A 25,759-nucleotide genomic window follows, 5' to 3' on the forward strand; every position below is an offset into this window, starting at 1 on the left:
ATGTCATGATTGGTCGTCTATCTCTTTCCTGTATATTTTGAGAAATATTGGAAATTAAAATTTTGAAACAACCTTTAATCAGTATACCTGGAATGATATCCCTAATTTTTGTCTCCTGCTTGATAATTTCGCCACTTTGAAATGAAAGAACGCTCTATTATTATTGTTCAGCTTTTACTTATAGTGCTGTAGCTAATATTTTGTTATACTTTTTCTGTTGTATGTGTAGTCAATCAAGACCGCCTGGCATGACTAAATTATTCTTGTTATATTGGCGTCTTTAGTGACCATATTGAGGACATAAAAATAGTCTTCTCAACAAATTTTAATGAAATACATTTTATCAAACAGAGTTGCTATTGTTGCTGCTCCTTGGTTTGAACACTAATTCACACCAAATCCAAGAGATCGTGGAAAGAGGGTTGCAGTAGCTTCTGTAGGTAAAGACCCTTAAGCATCTGAGGGCAAAAGTCTGACTTCTAGCTCATATGAAGATGATACTCACACACTCGCTTGTACAACCCCTTTTTACAGAAGGGTTCTTTCACACACCTCACAGATAGAACATAGGGTGAAGAACAACCATGTCCGAACCAGGACTTTAACCCGGGACGCCCAGATCATGAGGAATATGCGTTACTCCTAGGCCAGGACACTTACTAAGCTAAGTAAATGCATTATATAAAAGCTAAGTAAATGCATTATATAAAAGCTAAGTAAATGCATTATATAAAAGCTAAGTAAATGCATTATATAAAATGATTACCTAATAATGATAGAAAACATTCGAACCTTATTATGAAATCATAATGTTCTAATTTTTTTTCTGTCCTCTATATTTCTATGTTTGCGAAATTCCAAAATTAATTGGAACGGGAATAGGCGAAATCAATGCAGATCTTGATGTTAATGGAACCTATTTAAGTTTTAGCTTACAATATATCTGAGGTGGAGGGTGTTCGACCTTGATGGCGTATCTAGGGGGTCGTGAACTTTCACGCAAAATAAATGTTAGTAAAATCGATACGTTAAAACTAACAAGGTCTTTCCCCTCAAAGAATGCGTAGTGATGAAATGCTTTTGAAATCTCTCACTGAATTGGATTGTGCTTACGTTTAGTTAAGTTGGGTTAACGTACCGTTTTAAAAGCCATACTAGGGCTATTTTGGGATGCGCCTCGTAATATTGAACCACGGTTAGATGACGAGGACGACACTAAAGCTTATACTGCCTTTCCAAATTTAAATACCACACAAGCGGGAGAGTGTTTGGCCCCAATAGATTTGGTGTGCACCAGACCAGTTTACACGACGTTTCTGCGGTGGAATCATGTCTCGAACCTGAAACTCTCCGGTTCCAAAGCCGAGACCTTACCACCCGACCACAGCGGCCCTTTGATAGCGCTTACGAGAAAGGCACCATTGATATGAAATACATAAAAATTGGTGCGATCGGTCCAACGTTTATGGGTGAAGAAATGACACTTTGGTTTTACTAATTATTTGGAATATATAAATGGTGGGAGAGAAATATGGCTAGTTATGATTCCTTTAGAAAAAAATATTTTGCGTGAAACCGCGTGCATATTTGCGATTTTTGTTCCGGACGCCTGAACGAGAATGAAACTGTTTCCAGTCAGTTGTATGATTCAATAGAAAACCACAAGATTTATCACGTAATAAGCATAAACGTTTCAGAATTATACCTGTTGGAGAAATCAAGAATCTGAGTATCATTTATATAGTTCCTGCTGATATGGAGTTCCTCGATATCGGCAAATAAGTGCGTAAAAATTAAACAGAGGTTACTGCATATCTAAAAAAATAGAATGATTTTCTATTAACTAATAAGTTTACGTTAAAATGAATCTTATAGTGACGGATATGCGATAAAACCAAGTGAAACCAATGACTTTCTCTTATATTCTGTAATAAAGATGAAATTGTGTTTTGGACCCAAGCGACCGAAATCAAAGTTCAACACGGAACTGCAGCCACGCACCAAATTTGATATATTCAAAGCATTGCGTCTCGCGTTTACATGTTTCAGAAAGTACAGACTGACAGATGTTCAACCTCTGGTTGGATTTGGCTTAAAATACGATAGGCGTCTACACCATAGATGTTACAACTGTGCACATAATTTCATCTATCTAGCTCTCTTCGTTTTGTAATCATCCAGTTAACTTATATTTAAACAGATGTCTATGGCAGTTACTTTTGCCACAAACATTTTCCAAAAATATGTTTTTCGAACATTCGAATGTGTTTTTCTCAGGGAGGTTTAAAATAAGGAGACTTACCAAACTCTGGATTTTTTTTTTTTTTTTGGCGTTTACTTCGTGTATCAGAAAGTAAAAATGGTTTTTTCCACTATGAGGAGTAACCACTATATCCACGGCAATTCTCCTGTTGCGATTCTGAAAAATTTTGCAGTTTTATAAAATTTTATCTTAATTTCGGCTCTTCAAATTTGGCAACAAAGTAAACAACAACATCGAAGATAAGCTGATCCATTTTCGTTTTCAAAAAGTTCCATTGTTAACCCTTAAATGGGGATGTGAAATTTTAGGACTTAACTGGGGAGGTGCGGTCTACGAGACCGCATTTCATTTACACTGAAATTAAATTTTCTAATGAATGAATTAGTATGAAAAACTGCCAATATATTTTGCAAATATTTTTCTTGATATATAGATATGTTTTAGAAATTTTTAAAATATATTATCATTGAAAAAAGTAAATGCATTGGAACATACATTTTCTGCTCAAATGACATGTTACAATTAATAATATCCTTGAAAAACACATATTACTTTTTACTTTTTAAATCATATTTATTTTTACAGTATATGAAGGTATATAGAAGACAATATAATGTAAAATTAGACAATTATATGAAAAAAAAAAATTGACAATGGGTAAAATTGACCCTTTTTTTAATCGACTTGTGTTACTTTTATAACATGGTTTTCTAGGGCATTTGGAACATACAGGTTAAGAACTAGTACAAAAATCAACCTATAAATACTTTATATATATCTCTTGATGTATTAATATATTTTATAAATTTTTCAAAATGCATTATCACTTGAAAAATTAATTATGTTTGAACATACACATCAGAATCAGTTGAATGCGAACTTTCATCGAAAAACTCTTCTGTACAATTATCCTTATCACTAAAATCACTTTCTGCTTCATTTAAAAGCGTCTGGAGCACTGCTTCATAATAGGATCAGTAAATTGGATGATATTTCGGGGCCCAAATTTTAGTGCCATCTGCTAAGCCTTGTACACATCTGTAAGCCACTGGGACACTGACAGGGAGGTGCGGTCTTAGAGACCGCTCTCAAAGAAATAACTGAATTATTTAAAAAAGCATCCGCTGAAATCGGTTAAAAAAGTGCACGTGTATTGAAGATCACAAAACAAGAATCTACAGGATCAATCCATTCCATTGAGCTAAAAATAGAATAGGGGTGACCGAAAATCCATTGCTAGTGATCTCACAGACCTCACGTCCCCAATTAAGGGTTAAAATAGATATGTAATCTAAAATGGAGGTATATTGGCAACACTGAAAATATTTTTTTTATTAATCATGCTCTTAACATTAAATATTAAAAAAATAACAGGATCTAGAACAAATAATGACGTTTTCTTTGTTTATTACTTTGACCTTCATTATTTGAATTTTCAGTATATCATTTGTTCTTACGAAGGTGCCACTTTGCCCAATGAACATGGAACCAATGAGTCACCAAAAACATTTCATGCAAATGGATAGAATTTTATGCCCCCTCCCCTCATAATTAAGTATTTATGTCATCGCACCCTCTAAGCAGGAAGAATCGAAGAGAAGGGATTGAATAGTCAAATCGGTACTAAGATGGTCTGAAAAAATATATCAAAAAATGCTTTTCATGTAGCTGCGCAGCTGAAAAGAATGAAACGACGAAAAAAATGGAGCTGATTTACATGATATCCTCCTCTCCAGCATGAATAAGGTGGTCTTGCATTTTTATATGATAATAATATTTAAATTTTCACAATTCATTCAACTGTAGTCGCAATCGAATGCACTTGTCTTTTTATTTAAAATGTTAGTGTCTCCAGAAACTTTTTCTGAATATGATACATAGGAGCGTGATCCAGTATAGAATTAATTATCTTCCAGAACATTTATTGACACAAACTGCATAGAATGGCACATTTTACTTTATTCCATGCTTCTAAACTGTCAGTATTACTGATGCTGGACATTCGGAAATCAGATGAGTGTGCGTGTCGAACGCATTCACCTTTGTTAAGAGAAGATTGTTATAAGTTGAAAACGTGAAGTGGAGAGTCCAGAAATCTGTTGGTTTTTTTTTATCTTTATTTTCTTTAGAAACCGCAATGGAAGAATGAAAAACTTTTCAGCAAATTCATTTAATTCTTTACATTTTATTATTTTTAGTCACTTTTAAAAAATTCCAGTTTTGCCGTCGAAAAGGATATTTTAAAACTGTTATTGAATGGAAAATCGTCGAACGAAACAAGCGTTTTGAAATCAGAGATAATATTTTCAGATAGAACTGAAGGTCAGTTAGGAAGAAAACTGCTGAAGAAAAAAAACATATGGAGCAACCATATGTCATTCTCTCACGCTAGAAAAGTGGAATAGAAAGTGAAATATAAAAGGAATGATCGAATTTCGATTCCTGGCAATTGTAAAATGACACTCTTGCTGATTGCGTTGGTAGTTGGCTCAGTGGTTGGTATTCCTGTAAATAACAATGTTGGTAAGTCCATTACAGCCTGATTTGCAACATATGAAGCATGAATTCTGGGACAGGAGATAGGGCCGCTCTGATACGGTCTCTGCAAGGATTACAGCTTCGAAACCCAACAAAGAGCCGCTATGCAAGCGACTCTGGTGTACTTTAAGCGAATTTTGGGTCAAATGCCCGCCCATGACCGTGGCGTGAAGGGGAAATAAATGTTCATTTTCATAAAACAATCGCTGAGTTCTTTAACACTTTTTATTTTTCATATTTTCAAGGAAAAGTTAAATTTTAAATGTTGTTAAGATTATTTGTCGAAGTCATGGCGAGATCGCGAAGCAGTGAACCGAACAGGAAGGAGACAGGCTGGAAGAAGATAATTGAAGCTTATATAGTTTTAGAAAAGAACGCCCTCACCCTTTTTTTTCCATATGAAGAAGAATAGCTCGAAAAAGAATAATCGAAGTTAAAGTCATTGCAATAACGAAGTTTGAAAAATTGGAAAATTATTTTTAGAACGTCATTTCATTAGAAATCATTGCTCATATGCATGTGAAACAAATCCAGTTAAACAAAAATGTATAAAAAAGAAGATGATATTATGAATAAATGGCTATCATTTTGATGAATGAAACTGTTGTACACGAGATACATTTTTTCTTTTGCCTGCTGATGCGTCGGTATTCAATGGAAGTTTGAAATAATGCAAAACACTTCTGGAAAGAGCTAATGATCAATGCTCTCATTTTTAAGGCGAAGGTAAGTTTCCGGTGCAAATAAAGGGTTGAATCCTAGTCATGCCATAAGGAACAGGCCCCGCTCTCCATACCAGCACGAAGAAGTGAAGCGATCCATCCAGTGTGTGCACATCTTCATTGAAATTCCGAAACTCTGAGTCTACCATCAGGAATGACTTCTTTAAATAAAGATGACAAATCACTGAAGAAATTCTTTCAGATTTCAAATAACTCATTTGGGCTTTGTTATGAGGTAGAATATTTATAAAGAGATTTCGTGAGTCAAACAAATAAAAAAGTGGAGCAAAAGATTTCGCAAGGAAATTTTTAAGACACTCGCGTAAAAAATTTTATTTTGCTGCCATTTCAATCATAGAAATAAAAGAAACCAGACATGTTTCTTTTTCAATGAATCATGGAAAAATTTCAGCTTATATGTTAAACTGCTATTCAGCTAAAACTGTTATTTTATTAAAATGTTGAATCAAGGCGTTCACGTAATATTTTGATATTGTATTCACATTGAAATGACAAGTTATAATTAAAAAGCGATTTGGAGAAGAAGAAGAAATATGACAACTGATGGGTTGGGGATGAAAAAATTAAAAACACAACTCACAAAAATAATTATTTTGTTCCTTTTATTTTTAAATTCGAAAAAGAGCAAAAACAAAATTATAAAAAGTAAAATGATATAGGATTTCACTTATCTGAATTTCATGTGCACAAAATGACATTATAAAATAATTTAAATAAAATTATTAAATTATTAATTATTTAACATTAAAAATGTAACTAAAGATGATTGTATCTGGTTAAATTCAAATTTGAGGTGTAAAGAATAAAACTATGCACATCACAAAATCAAAACTTTTCTTCTTTTTTTTGTTTGTAAATAGCTCCTTACATTCGAGATTTTAATATGTTAGCGCCTTCATGAAATCAAAGTTACTAATGACATTTCTTATAAAATTAAAAATTAAACTTTAATTAAATATTCATTCTTGAAGAGAGTTGAATTTTTGTAATAACATTTAAAAAATATTCATCATGATTTTTTTAGATCCCATGCAGAACTCGGACTTATTCGGAGGGGACATGTTAGGAGTGAATCCTCATGTAAGTATCAATTAATTTCATCCATTTCTTTCTTTATTTCTTAATATATTATAGTTCGGTAGATTAATCTTCGATTTCAAAGATGCGTGACATCAGTTTAGCAAAGTAATTTCAAACCATGATCACATGACGAGATCGACATCTGAGCCACTACGGGCTCCACACTTTGTACCTTCCGATGTCAGAGCATTTCGCTTATTATTAGAGATCGTACAACGTTTCCCCTGTTTTCTCACATGGTAGTTGGCATTCCTGCCAGATGTTAACGTCACCCGTTTTCCCACACATTGTTAAATGTATACGGACCTTCAAATGTGATTATTTTCAATAGCAAAGTCATTGTATCTGATCTTTTGTTATATCCAGGTGAGGGGACACAGATGTTGTGCCTCGACGTTTCAAATAAATCCATCATGTCTTCAAGGGAGAAGAAAGTCAAGACATCCAGAAGCTAAACTTTTTCCCTTATGAGGAGATTCCTCAGATCATCAATTAAAGATCAATCACCATCATTAGATGTCGAACACAGGTGGACTTCAGCCGGCGTTAGCTGTGAATTAATTATAATTCACATGTGTTCGAGAGGGGTCAACTACAAAGATGGATCCTTAACAGAGACACCCACGATAGAAGGGAGACCATTGAGGAAGCATTGCTGAGCAACTATTGGGTGATAAAGAACTCAAGTTCAAAAATGGGAAAATCGGAGGCGGATATCTGACGGAAATAAAAGGCGGCATTTTTGTTTGTTTATAGTCGGAAAGACTTCGAAATGGAATTCGGAGAGATGCCGGTGTTCGGAGAATTTGTTCCTGACTTTTGAGAACTCCGTGCGACTTGGGCTTCTGTGTTAGGGTCCAGCGAAAAACGTCAGTGGGTCTCTGGAACGGCCCTGAAACAGCAGTTTAGAGCTAACCGCCTGTCAGCGGATTTTTGTTGACTTTTTCTCCGATTTGATAGAAGAACTATTCCGTGAATGAACTGATATTTGTAAATAATATTAACCAAAATCAGAACAAGGGTTTTTTTTTTTTGGTTTTTTTTTACCAGTATTGCATTATTATAATGTACGCTTCTTTGAAAGCAGATGTGTTTTTTAAAAGGTTGACCTGCTGTTAGAGACATGGAGTTTTCACCATAATAATCCTAAAGGGCTATAGAAACCCCCCCCCATGGTGTCCTCTACTATGCATGCGCAGATGGTTTTCGTTATATCTCGCAAACTACATATGTTAGAGACAATGGGTTTTTCACCATAGTAATCCTACAAAGTTATAGAAGATCCCCCCCCGCTTTAGATTCATCTACTTCACATGCCCAGATGATTTTCGTTATAATTAGTAAACTACATATGTTAGAGACATGGGGTTTTCACTTAGAAGTACCCCCGAGGGTCCTCTAAGCCCCCCCCCCTCAAAGTTTGGATCCATTGCGCATGAGCAGTACGGATTTTGCTTAATATTGGTCAAATCAATGTCGATACCATAGAGTTCCTATGGGTCTCGGGATGTCGATGACGTCAACTTCCGGTCAGAGAGGAAGTTGTTATATCTCGGATTGAATGCAACATAGAGAGGAGTGCGACCAGTCTAAACACTCGTTTCAATGAATAGAGTCGAATGACATTTTTACCGAAACTCTGGTCTCGATAGGATCCGAGATCGGGTTTCGAAATTTACAAATTCGAGTTACATTGCATTTGCTCATATCGTTGAATAGTACTCGCCGAAATTCACGTGATGTTACGAGTTTCACGTTGTTTCTCCGAGTGATTTGTGAGTTTGGGGATCTCAAAGTTGTAAACATTTGAATTTTCGAGCGAGGTTTTCGACCTTATTTTTGCAAAAACTCTCTTTGCGACTGGCATCGATACACTTCACTCGAAGTCCTCTATCGAACGATACCATATTTACGTCGCTTACTTATTTTGAGCCGAGAAATGGAAATGAAAACGGAAAAAGAACATGATGTTGTTTTGATTGGGGGGGGGGGAAACTCGAAATCGCGTAGGCAATGAATAAATCATAAATGGGGCTTTCTAACCTTTCTCCCGATGAAGCCTTGCAAAGAAAAAAGAAAGGGAACGAAAGAGCAAACAGAGGCCGAAACAAAACTTTCAATCAACAGAAACGAATGATGAAAATTTAAAATTAGATGCTGATTGAATGAAACCTGAACATAAAACAGCTTTACAACGAAAACGAAGAAAGCGTAAACGTATGCAGTGTGTTGCAGATTGTCAATCGCAACACTCAACTTCAAACACAGAACGTGTCCTTTTGGATTCTGAATCACAACAGTCAACGCTCAACGCAAAACGTCTTAGTTTCGATTCTGAGTTTCAATATTGCTTTCTAGCTGCAAGCAATTTATCGAAAAAAATGTTCTCACATGATAACTTGAAATTTGTGATAGCAGATTTCAATTTTTTTATTCTTTATCTAACATTTATCTTTTTTTTACATATTTAAGGCTGTAAACAAAAGGATTGTTTTGTTACCCTGCTCACTTATTTATTATCACGAATGGATCAAAATATTAAAATAGTGACTCATCGACTCAAAATCCGGCAAAAGATATTTCTCAAAGTTGAAACACATTCTCTATCCAAAAAAGGCGCGGATGTTTATCGCATGCTTCATAATATGACATGCATTTGTTTTAGAAATTCGGGACTTTTCTTCTATTGACTCATTAATATGACGAGATGTTCACATATGGACTGTCAACACTTTGGAATAATTAATCCAAAGTTTTAATGAAGTCTAAAATTATAGTTTCCACCTCTAATTATCTAAAATTAGGCCATATCGGAATCTCTGCGTTTTTATGTTAGGGTGACCACATTCAAGACGGCTGGCAGACCTTCTTTCGATGAAATTTGGTCAAAATATGCTGGAAATGCACATTACGGTTTAGAAATCGTTCTATCCATTTAATTTTAAGAGTTTCTGATTTATAATAGTAAGGCACAGGAGAATGATAATTAATATTAAAGACGAACTATAAAAAAAAGTAGATTATGATGGTGAATTTTTTTTACATTTTAATAGAAATGTTTTTTTTTTTCAGTTTTGTTGAATTTAAAAAGGTAACTTAAGGACAATTTCAAAAGCAAGTATAAAATATTATTTTCATTTTCAAAATAAATAAATCTTTCCGAAAGAATTGTTTTTTTTCTTTTTTCTATCTTGCATAAACAATTTTAATCGAATGATTGCATTGCTTATAAAGAAAAAAATTTCAAGGCAAAGGCATATAAAATGGAACAGATCCCTTTCGCTCTGAATATTAAAGCGAAATAAAAAAAATCAAGGAAAAAGAAATTAAAATGAAATGAAAGATTGGATAAAAGGAGAAAATGAACTCTTCGTCTCCAATGAAGGATTTTCTTTCTAATTAGAGGTCCGAGAGAAGCGCTATGTTTTTCACCACCTCCTCTAATTAAAGCGGCCCTATGTGATGCAAAGATAAAAGGAATTCCGAGTTGAGAATGCGACAGCACATTCTTTTAATTTCATCCTGTTTTGCAACACGTCTCCACTAAAGTGGCTCAATAATTCTCCACGGCACTGAGATATTCTAGTTTTCACATCGTATCTGAGGTTACAGAATATGACCATTGAAAGATTTAATGTGAATTTGTTGAAATTCATGAGAAAGAAAGGGCAGTTTCAACCTCAATGGATGAACCGCCATCTATTTTTCAAGCGCAAACCCACAACCACTTTGAATCTGCAGAGAAATGAGATTTTAAAAAATATGATTTCAAAGCAAAATTCTGCCCCCTAAAATTATGAAGCAAACAGTTAAATGAAAATTCCTTATTTTCATATTTGAACAATCTGTGATTTTGTGCATGTACGTTTTCATACAGTGTGTCCCGAAGCATTGTTTAAAAAGCTTCAGTTGAGTCTGCTACATAAAGCTTTAGGTTATTGAATTAGGTGAAGAGGTAAGTAGCACAACAGCTCAGCTCCATAAATAACAGTTGTCTCAATATAATCTGCATATATATTGCATTGAGACAGGCATTGCGCCTTTTTTCAGAATTTCCCATCGGACAGAGAAGATTGGCGCCAGTTTCTTTGACCCGAAACTGCGTCATGCGCAGTGTAATGGAAACGGGAAGTGTTGCCAACAAATAATTGAAATACTTGAGGCGCATTTCAAAGGACCGCTTTACATACTTTTATTCATGTAAATGAAGTGCCCTGCTTTAATTAATCTATTCAATTTGCACTGCATATTTATAAGGTGTATATTTTTCTTCTATTGAATTCAACTTCAAAAACACTTGTTGAAGAAGTCGTCATCTGGCACTTTCTGTAGCTGAAATAATTTATTTCTGTATGTCTGATTTACTATTCAAGTTTGTAAATTAGTTTTTTCGACAAACTGTATAAATTAGTCATTTTCAGCATTTTTAGGAAGATATATCGTACCAAAGGCAGATGCGAAGAAGAAAAATGGTAAAGAAATAAACGAGAAAAATTCAAAACCAAAATAAAGTCGTATGGATCCTATAAATACAAAACATAGTTTAAAATAAATAATTCTAAGCTGCATAAAATAAATTTTATTGTTAGTTCATCGATTATATAAACGCTTCAATTCTAACAGATAAGTGGAGTTAAAAACTTTAAACATTGAAAGTTGTTACGACTGAAGTATTTGAACTCAATATTAAACAGATGTCATTAGGAAGGTTCGGATTTCCAGAATGAAAGCTTTGACAATTTTCGAATGGAATTTTTTAAAATGTTGCATTGTACCAGATTTTTGCTGAAAAAGGAAATTTAATGCTTATTATGCAGATACTTGTTTTAATGATGAGACGGTACTTTAAATATTGTAATATTAAAAATGTGTTATTTTCTGATTTTATATGCAATTATTTATTGCCTATGTATGTGTTTTCCTTTACGTGGCTTCCTCGATAAATTAAACAGTAAGCAACGTTTAAATAACTATGAGTATATTATGTATTTTTTTTTCTTTCAAATTGCTTCCCATCCAGTAGAAGGGGTTGAATGATTTTAATGTGAAGCGTTCATCTTTATCATTATTTTTGAAACAATTATTTTGTTTATTAACAGAATTGTTTGCGATGAGGTCGGAGTGCAGTCAAACCCCAATTAATAAGCACCTCGCTTAGCAAAGGGGGAAAAAAAGGCCGTGATTCGTTTACCGAGCCACGTTCCCCAGAATGAGTGCCGAGGAGACATCGTGACGTCATATACAGAATGGGTTGTATCAGTCTGTGTTGAGCGCTTGTTGAACCAACATTGAAGAAGTTTAGCCGGATACCACTGTCGAACGCAATTCTGTGGGGCTTGGAAAATCCTGTGGAGTCATAATCAAAGAAAGGCATCGTAGGCCGCTGGAAGAACTACCGAAGAATTTATGAAGCGAGAGATTTGGTTAGAAGAGGAAGAAATGGGCAAATATCCCATGGCTTTCTTTTTTAAAAACCATGCATTATAAATAATAAATTACATTGACAAAATGGAGCGCATTGCTTTACATCGATCTCTAAGGATATTTCGCTTAAAAAGTGCTTCTCCTTGCGAGTTGCGGCAGCTGAGCGTGGCTTCACACTACTATTCATCTGTATTCACATAAATGACAGTTAAGAACTATTATAAATTTTATCTTGAAGTGAATAAAAATGATTGGACTATCCTAAAGTGAAACTTTTGAAAAGTTTTAAATGATTTATCAAAATATGGATACAATTCCTAAAAAGCATTACGTGACTGCAGAAATAATGAAAATCATGCAAACTGGCAAAGATAAAATACGATTATTCCTGAAATTCGATGTATTATAATCACCTCCATAAAATCATTTTTGTTTTTAAAGACATATTACAAGAAAAGAATATCCACATACAAATTTAACTAAAATCGTTTTATTCTTTTGCTGAAGTGGATCTTTTTTTATCATTGGAAGCCTAAACGTGCTCAATGATCCCAAACCTCAATATTGGCCGGGTTTAGGAGAACAATTTGACTTTGATATTTCAGCAGCTGCATTTTTTTATTTTTTGAAATTCTAAGAAACTTTGTGAGTACCTCACACACAATTATTTCACCTTTTCATATTTTCAGCCATTTGATATACAGAACGGTAACGATTTGATTCTCCTTTTTTCTTCATTTCCGCGCGTTTATTGTCACTCCGCATTGCGCTGCAATTTTCGCCATTTTGAAATCATTCGATTAAAAATGTCCTCTTCCTTTCATCTCGTCAGGACAGGAATGCCATTCCTGGTTTTCAACTCCGCTGGCCCGGGGCGATGGTGGCGTATGAAATAGACCCTTCTCTAGGTAAGGCGAGTTTTAGAGTTATTTTATGAATTTTTAGACAGTTTTGCAATTTTTTTTAGTTTTAGTTTTCTCTTTTTCTTTAAACATATGAATAGTCCTTTTCATGAAAAATATATTTCCCAATAAAATATTTCTCCTTTCATAGAGTCATTCAATTCTTTAAATGCTGTATGTTGTCACTTTCGAAAAAAAGAGGGGTGCCGGCTGTCTCACATGTGTTCGGAGTAATATCTGAGATGCAAGTACTTTGCACATTATAGAGTCGATCATTCATTGCGTTTGTATCTGGTCGATCATTCATTGCAACCTCTGATTTATCTGGTCATGAAAGGATTTGTGTGATTACATTCAGGGAGGTGCATAGAATTTAAAGTCTATTATACAATAAAAAAGCAAACGGGAATTCTTCTCTACTAAGCTGTTGAAAGTAACGCAATTATATTTATTTGCAAATAATTTATAAATATTCTTAAAAGTAAAATATTATCGTTTGGGTTATTGAACCAAATCTGTCGGAGAGTTGACCATCTGCCGCTCTGGACATCCGCATGCCCGTAAACGCAAAAACTAATAAACGCGATAACATAAATAAATGAAATTATGTATGTGAAAGGATTTGACCACTTGATTTTTCGTGTCGAATTTTGATATTAAAAAGTCGGCTAAAAGGCATCCAAAATACACATTTTCACAATAGATTGAACAAAAATGCGGGATTCAAATCTATGTTTTATCGTCATCGTTCAATGTCCTTCGCGACCTTTCCTAGGGCTCACACGGGGGAGAATGTCTTGAAGAGAAAGGGATTCCATTGGAAATGGTTTCATTTACCAATATACACTGAATCTGAATATAGTTCTTGATGCGGTATCGGAAATTCTAAAACTTATCCATCACATCGTTCGCCCGATTTTTTTTTCATTGTATCATTCCAATGTCATTTTAAATAAAATTTTATATTAGTGTTAGCAACAAACATTTATTTTAACCCTCGAATGATAATCTCAATATAAAATAAACGTGACTGTCAAAGCAGATTTATTTCCTTCCGTATCAAGACTTCAATTTGAAGATTATTCTTTTCCAGAAAAGTACCGAGCCAGCATTATGGACGCCATGAAGGATTATGAAGACAAAACATGCGTCACTTTTAAAAAGAGAACTTTGGAAAGAGATTACATCCGATTGTTTTCAGGACAAGGGTAAACATTTTCTATATGATTTAAATCCGAATTCTGAAGAATTTTAAATTTGGGAGTAATGTCACAAATAAACAGATAAAATAATAATAATGAAATTTAACGAAAAGACTTTTCAAAATGTTAGCAGCCTATGAAAACTCATTTTTCAGAGAAACTAAAGTAGAAACGACAACCTCCGCACTGTTTGCTATTTTAATATATAATAAGAAAAAAAAATTTAAAACTGAGAAATAAAAACTTTTTGGTTGTTGAAATCAGCACATTCTGTGGATAATATTCAGTTTATTATATTCTTAAACATTCTTAATTTTTTATTTCCTTCCCGAAAGAAAAGAAAGAAGAATGAGCCGGCTGAAAGGATCAACGCATTTGGAGTGAGTGGCGATCCATAAGACGAGACCATACCAGCAAGCCATTATCAAATAATCGTATGCGGCATTTAATACAAAAAATGATTTGATCGGTTCTTTTTCATATGCTCAGAAAACAATTCGAATTTTTAAAAACCCAGTAGTCATTTCTAAAATAATCTTGACAATAAACCCTAGTCATAGTCATGGAATTGTCTCTCTTTTATGTGAAAAAAATGGATTGGATTTGCTGATGAATTCAAATATTTGTGAGTTAAAAGGAAATTCAAATAAATTTATTTAAATGTTCCGTATAACACCCTTATGTAATTTGCCCATTCCCATTGTAGCAATCTTTACCCGCCAACTTCAAGCATGGCCAAGTGCGTACCAAATAAGCGCACTCTTGTTATGAATTTAAAAACTCTGTCTACAGATGCAGCTGATAAATGTGCTGATTTCTCAGATCTATTAAATGCATCAATATTGCATTACAGGTGTTACTCTCACGTGGGTAAAGTGGGTGGTCAGCAACCTGTTTCCTTGGGACCTGGATGTATCTTCAAGGGAACCATAGTTCACGAGCTGGGTCATGCCTTAGGTTTCTACCACGAGCAGAACAGATCAGATAGAGATGATTTTCTCATCATTTATTGGGAAAATATTAGACCAGGTAATAAAAAAATGTGCTTAACGCGTATCCTAACAAAGTTCTGATGATAAAGTTAACTACAATCTGCTTGAACGAAAAGAGGATCTTTTATCCACATAATATTGCTACCTAGTCATAGAGCCAGAAATATTGGAAGTTCTTGAAACTGGAGAGAATACAACTCGTGATTTTGGCCGAATAAATCTTTATTACCACGTCCATAACTTTGAAATGAATCGTAAGAAATATCAGTTAGTTCCTTTATTTTTTTATTTCTCTTCCATATGTATATGTATTATTATCAGGGAGCATAGTTATGATATTAAAATCGAGGAGATTTATCTCTCTAAAACGACTTGAATTGACATAATTTTGTTTAAAATAAATTCAATGCATAGAAAATTCTGGTTCTGCATTTTTATACTTAAAAACTCAATTTTGAAGGCAATGCGAGACACGCTTGCTAGTACTGTTATTTAGAAAATGACACTTAACTTTTCGTTTTTTACTCTCATCATTTCAGCAACCTGTCTTTTCCCAAGCTTCAACCCGGGATCTTTCCGGGACTTCTATTTCAATAATAGAATCAGCCACACAGTAAATTTCTTAAGATAATTTTTTTTGAGTTTTTTTTTTTTACCTGCTCATATTTCAATGCGCATTTTTTTCTTTTTATGTGACGTTATATCAGACTCCTCATCACTGCAATGAATGGCTTCGGCTTCCACTCATTACAACTGACTTCCATTCCATAAAGTTTTAGCCCTTTCTTGAAATATATGATTTGCTTTTTCAGCTTTACTATCATTGTCACAGCAACAATGATTCAAGAATAATTCGTTGAACAGCTGTGGTTTTGAATTTTAACCAAAAAAAAAGTAATTTGGAGCAAATTTTTAGTTAAAGCAAATTCATTTCAAGTATTAAAAAAATTATTTACTATAACCATTTTTTAGCTAATACTTTAATTTGCAATCAATCGCTTCATCACGTTTTTTTTACAGCGCAAGCTATGTTACATATCTGTTATTCTCTTGAATACAAACTAATTATCTGTGTTATGCTTTCTTATTGAATATTTAAGCTTAGAAAAAAATTTCAATGACATTTTTAATTTCACTTTTTCAAAAGCTGATAAATTTCTCTTGCAATTGTATATTAATGTGTATATAAACTCATTTACTTTATTTATACATTCGGGCAGGTTTAATCGCATCTTGTAACTATTTATCTTGTAATCATGTGTGATTATCATTGTATGGAACATGGGTCGAAAAAAAAAATTTTTTTTTTTTTAGAATCATTTTTAAAATTATGTTTCAGACTTGCAGAGACAGATTTCAGCAGTTTGAATTCTTGAGATATATTATAAAACTGGAAATTTGAGCCTAAAATGATTTTTTTTTGCTGTTTGCTGAAATGAGCTTATTTTTACTTTATTTTAACGCATTGCGATTTAATTCATTAATATTTATTCTTAATATTGTAAAAATCAAAACCATAAAGTATAAATTATTGAAGTAAAAAAACATGATTTCAAGCCTTTTTAAAAGGCGATCATCATTTTTAGATGTTTAAGGATTTCATTTATTTATAATCAAATTAATTGATTAAAAGTAAAATTGCAATATTCATGAAATTAAAAATTTCATACACAGCCTCCACGTCATTTCGCAGAATTTCGGCAGATATTTCCTGGTTATAAAAATCTGATCAAAAATAATACGGGATGTCCATTCTAATCGTAACTTAGTATTTAATGTCTAAATTATTGGAACGTGCATCTAGTTAGAGGCAGATTTCCAACCAGGCTGTTGTGGATGAGTTGAAATGGATGGCCGACAAGTCGATTTTGAAAGAAATATTATTTCCTGCTTGCTAAATGAAAGTGCAAAAAATATTAATTGTATAAATTTTAAATTGTGGGAATAATATTAGTAATCTTAAGTATAATTTGTCAGATTCTTATTTGTTTCATTGAATTCATTAAGTTCTTCCAGTATTTACAAATGCCAAGTATTTGTTTACATATAATTGTATATAAATGGATTGAGCGCATTCATGCGTCACAACAAATAAAACAATAAACATAGATTCTTAAAAAATTGCTAAAATCAAAAATGAGTCTAAATGAAATCATAGACGTGTTGACTGATTAAGAATAATGTTGTAATGTGAAACTAAATTAACCAGCTTATAAAAAAGGAAACCCATAATAAGCACTGTCACAGCCTCAAAATGCTTAAACCCGCCATTACTTCGTTAAATGACTCGATTTTCCCTTCAAAATATTAAATCTCTTTCCCTAATTTATATGGCCATTCTCTTAACGGTAATTTACTTTATATAGCAAATAGTTTTTTTGTTCAAGATACATTCATTTCAAAAAATAAGAAGGTCCATTTCCGTAAGGTTAGAAAAAATAAAAGTGGTTAAAAAATTAATAAATTGTTGAATAATGTTAGAATAAAGTTCGGTTCTGGTAGAATAATATTTAATCTTTGTAGATGTTAAAATAAAATTGATTATATATTTTAGAATAAAAATTACACAAATGATCAACAAATCATGTAGTTAAAGTTAAATGAAGGGTACTTGAGATATTTTTTATTGACCCTTTAAAAATGTAGTTATTTTATATTCTTCAAAATTTGTTATAAAAGAAAACTGGTTTTGATGCTTAAATAATAAACCTGACTTATTCGGAATGATTCATATTTGATCTTTCAAATTCGATGGGAAATAACTAAAGAATAAGATTTGGCAAACAAACGATCAAGTTCTGTTCGCATGTAAGTGCAGTCGGCAATCATTCCACTAGTTTATTTCCCAGTAGTTACTTAAATCGTTTCATTAATTAGTTACTTAACATGCATCAAATATGCTGGGAAAATGGCAAACTAATTATTTATATGAAAAATTCTTCTCTGTCCCCGGCATCAAACATGAACACTTGATTTATCTCCCATGAGGTTTCTCTCCTTAGAAAACGGGGCCTTGTGTTGCTGACGACGGCTTTTGGCGCGAATAACCGTTTTTCAGCAGAAAACTTTGCGAAATCGCTTTCTTTATTATTCCCTACCAATGCATCACATTTGAACTGTTGCCATCCCTTCAACAGGTCTTGAAAATCAGTTCACAAAACTGGAAAGATACCAGAACACTCTACTCGATACCTTCGATTACAATTCTGTGATGTTGTATGGCAACACGGCCTTCTCTAAAGACAATAAGTCGAACACGATGGTGGCAAAGACCGGTGTCCGCCTTTACGAGACGTACGACAAGCCCGGCCTCAGCGCCAGCGACGTCAAGAGAGTAAGGAAGATGTACTGGTGCGACGAGGAGTGGATGAAGAAGCAAAAGAAAAATTAGGTTAAATATAATAATATGACTCTTATTTGCAGACAAGTGTCTAAAGGCTCAGAAATGCGTATGTTTTCTCAAAACTAAGAGCTTAACTTTCATCTTTTATTCTTCTTAAAGAAAATATTATGGTGTGTAAACAGTGAAACCCATTGCCATGCTTTGTAATTTATGCACCTTTCAAATATGTTATATTAATAAAAAGGAAAATTGCCTAGTCGATAAAAATGAGTATTCTGCACTTCATAATTAATTTTCTGAGCCATTAAATGCATTTTATTTAAAAAGAGCCAGCATTTTATTTATTTGATTTTGTTGTAAATACATTTTAGTAATAAAATTTGTGAATTTCATTAATTTTTTTTATTATTTGATATTATTTTATAGTTCTGAACTTTTTAAAATTTTATTATAGATTTCCTGATTTTATTTGAAATTCAAAATAAATATTTTCTGCATTAGCACATTTAAAAGGATGTTGAAATAGCTAATATTTAATTAAGAAATGCAAAATTTATTTAGAATTATAGTGCTCCTTTTATTTATTATTTGTAAAAAAAAACACTATATAATTTTTGAATTATTTCAATGAAATTTATTTCAGTTTTAAATTTAAGCATATCAGAAATCCATTCAGGTTTCCTTTATATTTTTTTTTAAAAAAAAGCCTTGTTCCCAAAGAGAAAAAAAGAACTTTCAAATGTGTCTTGGTTTCTTTAGTTCTAGATCTCTCCACTTGTGGAGATGCCATCTCTGTCAGGCGCATACATGTAGCGACGAGTTAGCTAAAAAAACACTATTGCAAGCGCTGACATTTATCCGATGCCTTATGGCCTTGATAAATATATGCTAAAGATCAGGCATAAGAGAGATAAAAATTCAACATTATGGGTCTCATAACGTTGAAATTCTTAACAGAAAATGACAGAACTAGAAAGCTTGCAGAACATGCTGAGTGAAGAAAGAGACCTCCTTTTTTTTGAATAGCTGGATAGTTTTCTCAAAAAAAAAAAATCGGTAGGATGTTTAGGTTTCTTTGTGTCACAGCCGAATCCAAACACTTGTGTCTGATTCCTATTGGTGGAATCGGAATGAAATGTCAGTTGGACTTTTTCAAATCATTTTCAGAGGAAACACATGTTGGATTGAACTTATTAACGTACAAGATTGAGTCTTTAATTTAGCAGTTTTCAATAGTATTTCCAACACTTTCTCACATTGTATTCAGAAATAATATCCTGTTTGTTTTAAATGTAATTATTTGGCAATAAGATTAGCGTTAGAAAATTAGGAGCATCCACATTCAGAAGCCCAAATTTTCACATGATATATATATATATATATATATATATATATATATATATATATATATATATATATATATATATATATATATATATATATTATTTTCATATTTAAATAAGTACAGGTTGGATAGTGACTTTTCATCTGACAAACTTTGAACGTGTATGCATCGAATGAGTTGAATTTCAACTCTCTTTCTTATTTTCGAGCTTAATTTTGATTCTTTTTTTTCTTCTGATATCGACTCTCATGTTATAGCTAAACATCGATTTTAAGTTGTTAATACTCATCTAATAAGTTGATGAAATTTGAATACTTCCTTGAGTATGACGATAATATCACGAGCGCCGCTGGTGTTAAGCCTAAATTAAGTTTTCTGTTACTCGAAATGAAATTTCTTTTTTTGAGAATGGCAACATCTATGTAAATAGTATTGTAAATATTAATCTTTAGTACAAAAATAAAGGGAGTCATATTAACAAACTTCTTATTTTTCTTATGAAACCACAAAGATAGATAAATAAATATAAGATAGTCGTTAGATAAATAAATATAAGTTACGTGCAATTTTATTGATTTCTTTCAGAAACGAAACAAAAAAAATGGATGTGTTTAAGAAACAAAGTCCTACGAGAACTTCACGGGATTATCTAATATTTTGATTGTAAAATTAAATGCTGATAAGTCTCGGAAAAAAGAAATAAAATCCCTTTTCGCCAATTTGGAAAAAAATTCATTCAAACTTGGCTGAATTAGATAATGAAATTAATAGCTTTCTTTTAGAAAATTTAGACGCCTTAAAATATAAATCAAAATATGTAACAATCGAGGAATACAACACAAAAATAACTGAGACGAAAGTTGCAGCGATTTTGAATCCATTTGCTGAATCAGAAAGGAGTAATGTTGGTTTCCGGCTTCTCCGCAAGTTAAATGAAACCTGAAGCTTCCAAAATTAGAAATCGTTAGATTTAACGGTAAAATTAAGAAGTGGCTAGCTTTCTGGTGTCAATTTAAAAGTAGTCACAATGACGATAAATTAGAAAACGAAACAAGTTTCGATATTTGATTCAGTCTATTATTATCCAGAATGATTAACCCTTGTACCCTGGAAAGTAAGCCGATGCTTAATTATTCACCTAATACAACGGCTTGTTTATTGTTCCGAAAAATAAATATATATATATAAATGCTTTAATTTCTCTAAAAAATTAATTTACATCATTTTACCATTCTGTAGGTATTTTAACAATCAAATTTGAAAAATAAATTTTAAAAAAAATCGTCAAAATAATACACCGTCTTGAGGGTGGGGAAGGGTTAATCTTAAATAGATCTTTAACATATATTGAAATACTGCAAAAAACTTTTAAATGAGTGTTTAGCAAAAAGAGTAATAATTAATTAGTATAAAAATTTAAAGATGGCAGTGAAACCTATGCATATGATCCGGCACCTGATAGATCATCCGTTTCGATTAATGATCAAGACATCGAAAAGCTCAGAGAATCGGTGTTTGGTTGGCAATAAAAGAAATTTTTGAATAAGTTCCTACATCATTTTTTATGTCAAGCAATTTTAAAAAAATCATTTAATGTTGCAACGCGTCATTTCTGGTGTTTATTCAAGAACTTTGCATTTGTTCCAAAAACGACAACATACTCACGTGGTCAGAAAGATGTTTCCTTTTCTAAACGCATTCTTATTCGGGATGAAACTACGATTTATGTTTACGATACAGAATCTGCTCAACAGTCAAATAAAAGGCACTTAAAAGGTGAAGAAGAGCGAAAAGACCAAAGTCTTTCCAAAATCAGAATAATGTTGACTGCTTTCTTTGATTGTGGTGCATTATAAATTTTCGCGCAAGTGACTCGAGACACTTTATTATATATACATATTCGTCAATATATATATATATATATATCCACCCTGAAATCTTTTGAAAAATCTTTTAGAATTGGCCATTCACTTGACAACGATAATGTGTTTCCTCTTAATGCAATTATTATTCGGGAACTTTTAACTAAACATTCACCGAATACGGCTCCACAAGCTCTATATTCACCTGATATGACACCGTGTGATATTTTCTTGCGGTTGAAATTGTCTTTTCGTGGTCACTTTTTCGCCTCTATCAATTCTATAAAAAAAAAATCCCCCCCCCCCAAATTCTGAATGAGATTCTCAAAAACGACTCTAAGATATGTTGATGATGTTATTATAAAATTTTGGAAGAAGCGAAGTGAGTATAGGAAGATTAATTTGAAAGTGAAGCAATAAATTCTGATCAATGAGTTGGCAACCTTTCGTTCTATCTCACCATTCTCAATAATTTTTTTGGTCACAGCAATATTTTCTTCGTTGCATTAAATATATAAACAGTCTTAAGCAAAAATGTCTTGCAATTTTTAAGACAAAAATTTTATTTTGAGTTCGCATTTGATTTTTAATCATTACAGATAAGAATAAACGCGAGATGCCACAAAAATTATACCGCCTTTTTTACACATTTGCCATGAGAATTACTGGTGCATTTGTGCTCAATCGGTGAAAAGACGGCCAACATCGTCTTAAATTCACTTTAAGAGTTAAATTCGTAAATTTCAAAAGCAAGCGATGTCTTTCGCGACATCAACAAACTCAACCAAATATCATTCCTCTCAAGGATGGGCATTAAGTCGATCGCGATCGACCGGTCGACCGCCAAGACATTTTGGGGGGAACGCCCTTATTAGCACCTAAGATGCGCATACTAAAAGAAACATATTTCTGGAACTCTGACGCCAACCAGACTGGAGAATCGACACTTCCCAATCGACGCGACTGTGTTTGTAGCGTCCTTTATGTTTCCTTTTCGTCTAATTTTTAATTTTTGTAAGATGGCAACATAGGTTTTGGTGTCCGGCAACAATGAAGATTATTGTTTTGATATAATAAACGAATTGTGTTCTTTTTTAAAATCAGCGTGTCATCTAATTTTGTTCATTTAAAGAGTTAAAAGTTAATTACGGGTAAAAGTTTAACATAGAAACTTCTACCCGAACATAGAAAAAGTTACTCAAGAAACGAAAATGGTAGACAAAGACGAAAACAAAAGCGACATCGATAGCTAGAGTTAGCATTAAAGCCCTAGCGTTTTAAAAACCGGACCCAAAGATAGGGTTTCTCCAATTGGAAGCTCCATTTCGAAATGCTGCAATTATGAGGATCAAACGAAATACGATTATGTCGTGAGTTCCATTGAGGCTGAAATATTATCACAAGTGTCAGACATTCTGTCCAATCTCCGAATGGACGACGGGTGCGTGGCTGTTAAAGGCAGACTAATTTCCATCGCTGAAACCAAAACGCAAAATATCCAGAAGTTAAAAGTAAATTAACTGAGGTGGAATTAGGTGATGAAAAACCGTCACAGCTGTTATGTAAAATGAAGAATTTAGCTTCAGATAAGGTAGGTGAATCTTTTCTTAAAACTCTCAAAGATTACTCATGGCAATCTTTAGCATTTTATCCATCACTGGCGACGATGTAGCCAAATTGGCGACAATTGCCGATAAAATATGGGAAATAAAATCCACGTAACATCAGAAAGCTGCTGAAACTTGCTCTAGAGACGGCAATGTTTTTGTTAAACTACAAAAGCAGATTTCAGAGTTATCCCGACAAGTTAGCGAACTGAATAAAATACATTTTTCTAGACGTCAAGAGTACAGATCCTGTTCTAGAAGTAATTCTATTAAAAGCAATAGTAGCGGAAATGAAAGTATATGTTATTATCACTCAAAGTTTGGCGATAAGGCTTTCAAATGCAATAATCCTTGCAACTGGCCTAACAAAACCAACGTTCACTCGATCCTCATTCAACGCTCAAACTAATTCTCCGACTCTCGCAGACGACAGAGGACCAAGGGGTCGAGATGTGTTGCCTTTTTATTCGTGATAATGAGAGCGCCATCCAATTTTTTATCGATACTGGAGCCGAAATTTCCGTGATTCCACCATTATCGGAAGAAAAAAGAGCTGTCGCGAAGCTGGAACTCTTCACTGCAATGCAACCAAAATTAAGACTTATGGGCAAAAGTTTCTAAAATTGGATTTAGGACTGAAAAGAACATTTGATTGGCCTTTTGATGTCAATAAATCAATAATAGGTATCGAATTTTTATCTCACTTTCACCTTTTGGTTAAAAGCAAGAATCATAAATGAATTGCTAGCATCACTTGATTGTCCTCTATTGGTTACCTCTCTTACGGTGTCGTTCTGCCAATGCTTCATGCATTACATAGTTAGTACGAAGTAATCCTCAAACAATTTCTAATTCTTTTGCGGGCAACACTCGTCAATAATAAAATCAAAAGTCAGAACATTCACCATTTTATTGAAATTAAAGGGCCCGGGTTGCGGCCAGGTTAGAAGACTCTCAGCCGAAAAAGTTAAAAGCAGGAAAAGCTGAATTTGAGTTTATATTACAACAAGGTCTTTGCAGATCTTCAAAAAGTTGTTGGGCCAGTCCTCTATATCTCGCCCTAAAGAAATGAGGTGATTGGACATCATTCGGAGATTTCAGGGAACTTAATAATATCACCATTCCTGATCGATATCCTCTACCGTTTTCCTGACCGACTGTGGCTATATGCTACATGAAAAGAAATTTTTTTTCATCTATTGACAAATTCCAGTGCACGAAAGTGACATCTCAAAAATGGCTAATATAACTCCTTTTGGGCTGCTTGAATTCCCATTCATGACATTTGGTTTACGCGACGCGGCACAGACATTTCAACGATTCATGAATACGGTACTATCAGGATAAGACTTTACATTATGCTATTTAGATGACATACTAATCGCTTCTCCAGACGAATAGTCCTACCGTAAGCATTTATACACAGTTTTTCAAAGGTTAAACGATTACGGTTGAATGTTGCAAAATATATTTTTGGCACTTCTAAACAATTATCTAGGGTACGAAATCACAACTGGAGGTATAAGACCTCTTTCGGCGAAAGTTGATGTCATTCAAAACATACCCAAACCCACATCATCCACCAGCTTGAGTAGTTTCTTAGGGATGATTAATTTTTATCACCGCTTCATCTCAAAGTGCGCCAAGCTTCAACAACTTTAACCTCAGTACTCAGTGGAAGATGCAAAAATAGTAAAATACTGCTGACATGGACCGAATATTCACGCAATGCATTCAAAAACTTCGAAAATGCACTTTCTCAAGCTACTATGCTGGTTCACCCCTCAATTGACGCTACTATATCTTTCAGATGCAATGCTTCAGATGCAGCTATAGGGCCGTCATTCATCAAATTGACCAAGGAGAGACGCGTCCATTAAGTTTCTTCTCACGCGCCTTAACTGACACACAGAGAAAGTACAGCGCATAAGACCGAGAGCTCTTGTCCATCGACACCGCAATAAAGCATTTTAGGTACATATTAGAGGGAATATCTTTCAACATCTATATGGACCACAAACCTATTACCTTCGCTTTTCAACAAAATTTAGACAAAGCCTCTCCCAGACAAGCAAGAAAATTGAGTTGTATTGCTCAATTTTCAACGAATATTCGCTTCGTCAAAACAGAAGAAAACGCTGTTGCAGATACTCTTTCCAGAATTAATACCATCTCCACGCCTCCAATTGATTACGCAAGTATTGCAGAATTTCAAGATGATGAAGATTTAACAATTTTAAAAAACAATCAGAGGCTGAGAATGGTTCAGATTCACCATTCCAGACACCGACCAATAGATTTATTGTGATGTCTCCACCAAAAGTAACCGCCCATACATCCCCTCAAACTTTCACCGACATATATTTTTTTCTATTCATACCCCATCTCCAACAGGGATTAGAAGCACAAGAAAATTAATCCCGAAAAGATTCATATGGCAAAATATCAATAAAAGATT

The 25,759-nt window shown here is 33.5% G+C and overlaps 1 protein-coding gene across 1 annotated transcript; it reads left to right on the plus strand.

Annotated features, from left to right (window-relative positions):
* Positions 1-4,688: 4,688 nt before the first annotated feature.
* On the plus strand, positions 4,689-18,883 carry LOC129975907 (astacin-like metalloprotease toxin 5). The gene is made up of 6 exons (XM_056089194.1): positions 4,689-4,786; positions 6,569-6,624; positions 12,881-12,956; positions 14,044-14,158; positions 15,006-15,181; positions 18,282-18,883. The coding sequence occupies exons 1-6, from the start codon at positions 4,720-4,722 to the stop codon at positions 18,533-18,535; spliced, it is 744 nt and encodes a 247-aa protein (XP_055945169.1). The 5' UTR covers positions 4,689-4,719; the 3' UTR covers positions 18,536-18,883.
* The last annotated feature ends 6,876 nt before the right edge of the window (positions 18,884-25,759 follow it).

Source organism: Argiope bruennichi, chromosome 1, assembly GCF_947563725.1.
Source record: "Argiope bruennichi chromosome 1, qqArgBrue1.1, whole genome shotgun sequence".
In the NCBI taxonomy this organism is placed as follows: domain Eukaryota; kingdom Metazoa; phylum Arthropoda; class Arachnida; order Araneae; family Araneidae; genus Argiope; species Argiope bruennichi.

Excerpts from the sequence above, each read along its gene's own strand:
- LOC129975907 (XM_056089194.1), top strand. The coding sequence starts at position 4,720 with ATGACACTCTTGCTGATTGCGTTGGTAGTTGGCTCAGTGGTTGGTATT. Across the intron at positions 6,625-12,880 it reads TGTTAGGAGTGAATCCTCAT|GACAGGAATGCCATTCCTGG; the intron begins GTAAGTATCAAT and ends TCATCTCGTCAG. Across the intron at positions 15,182-18,281 it reads TTGGGAAAATATTAGACCAG|GTCTTGAAAATCAGTTCACA; the intron begins GTAATAAAAAAA and ends TCCCTTCAACAG.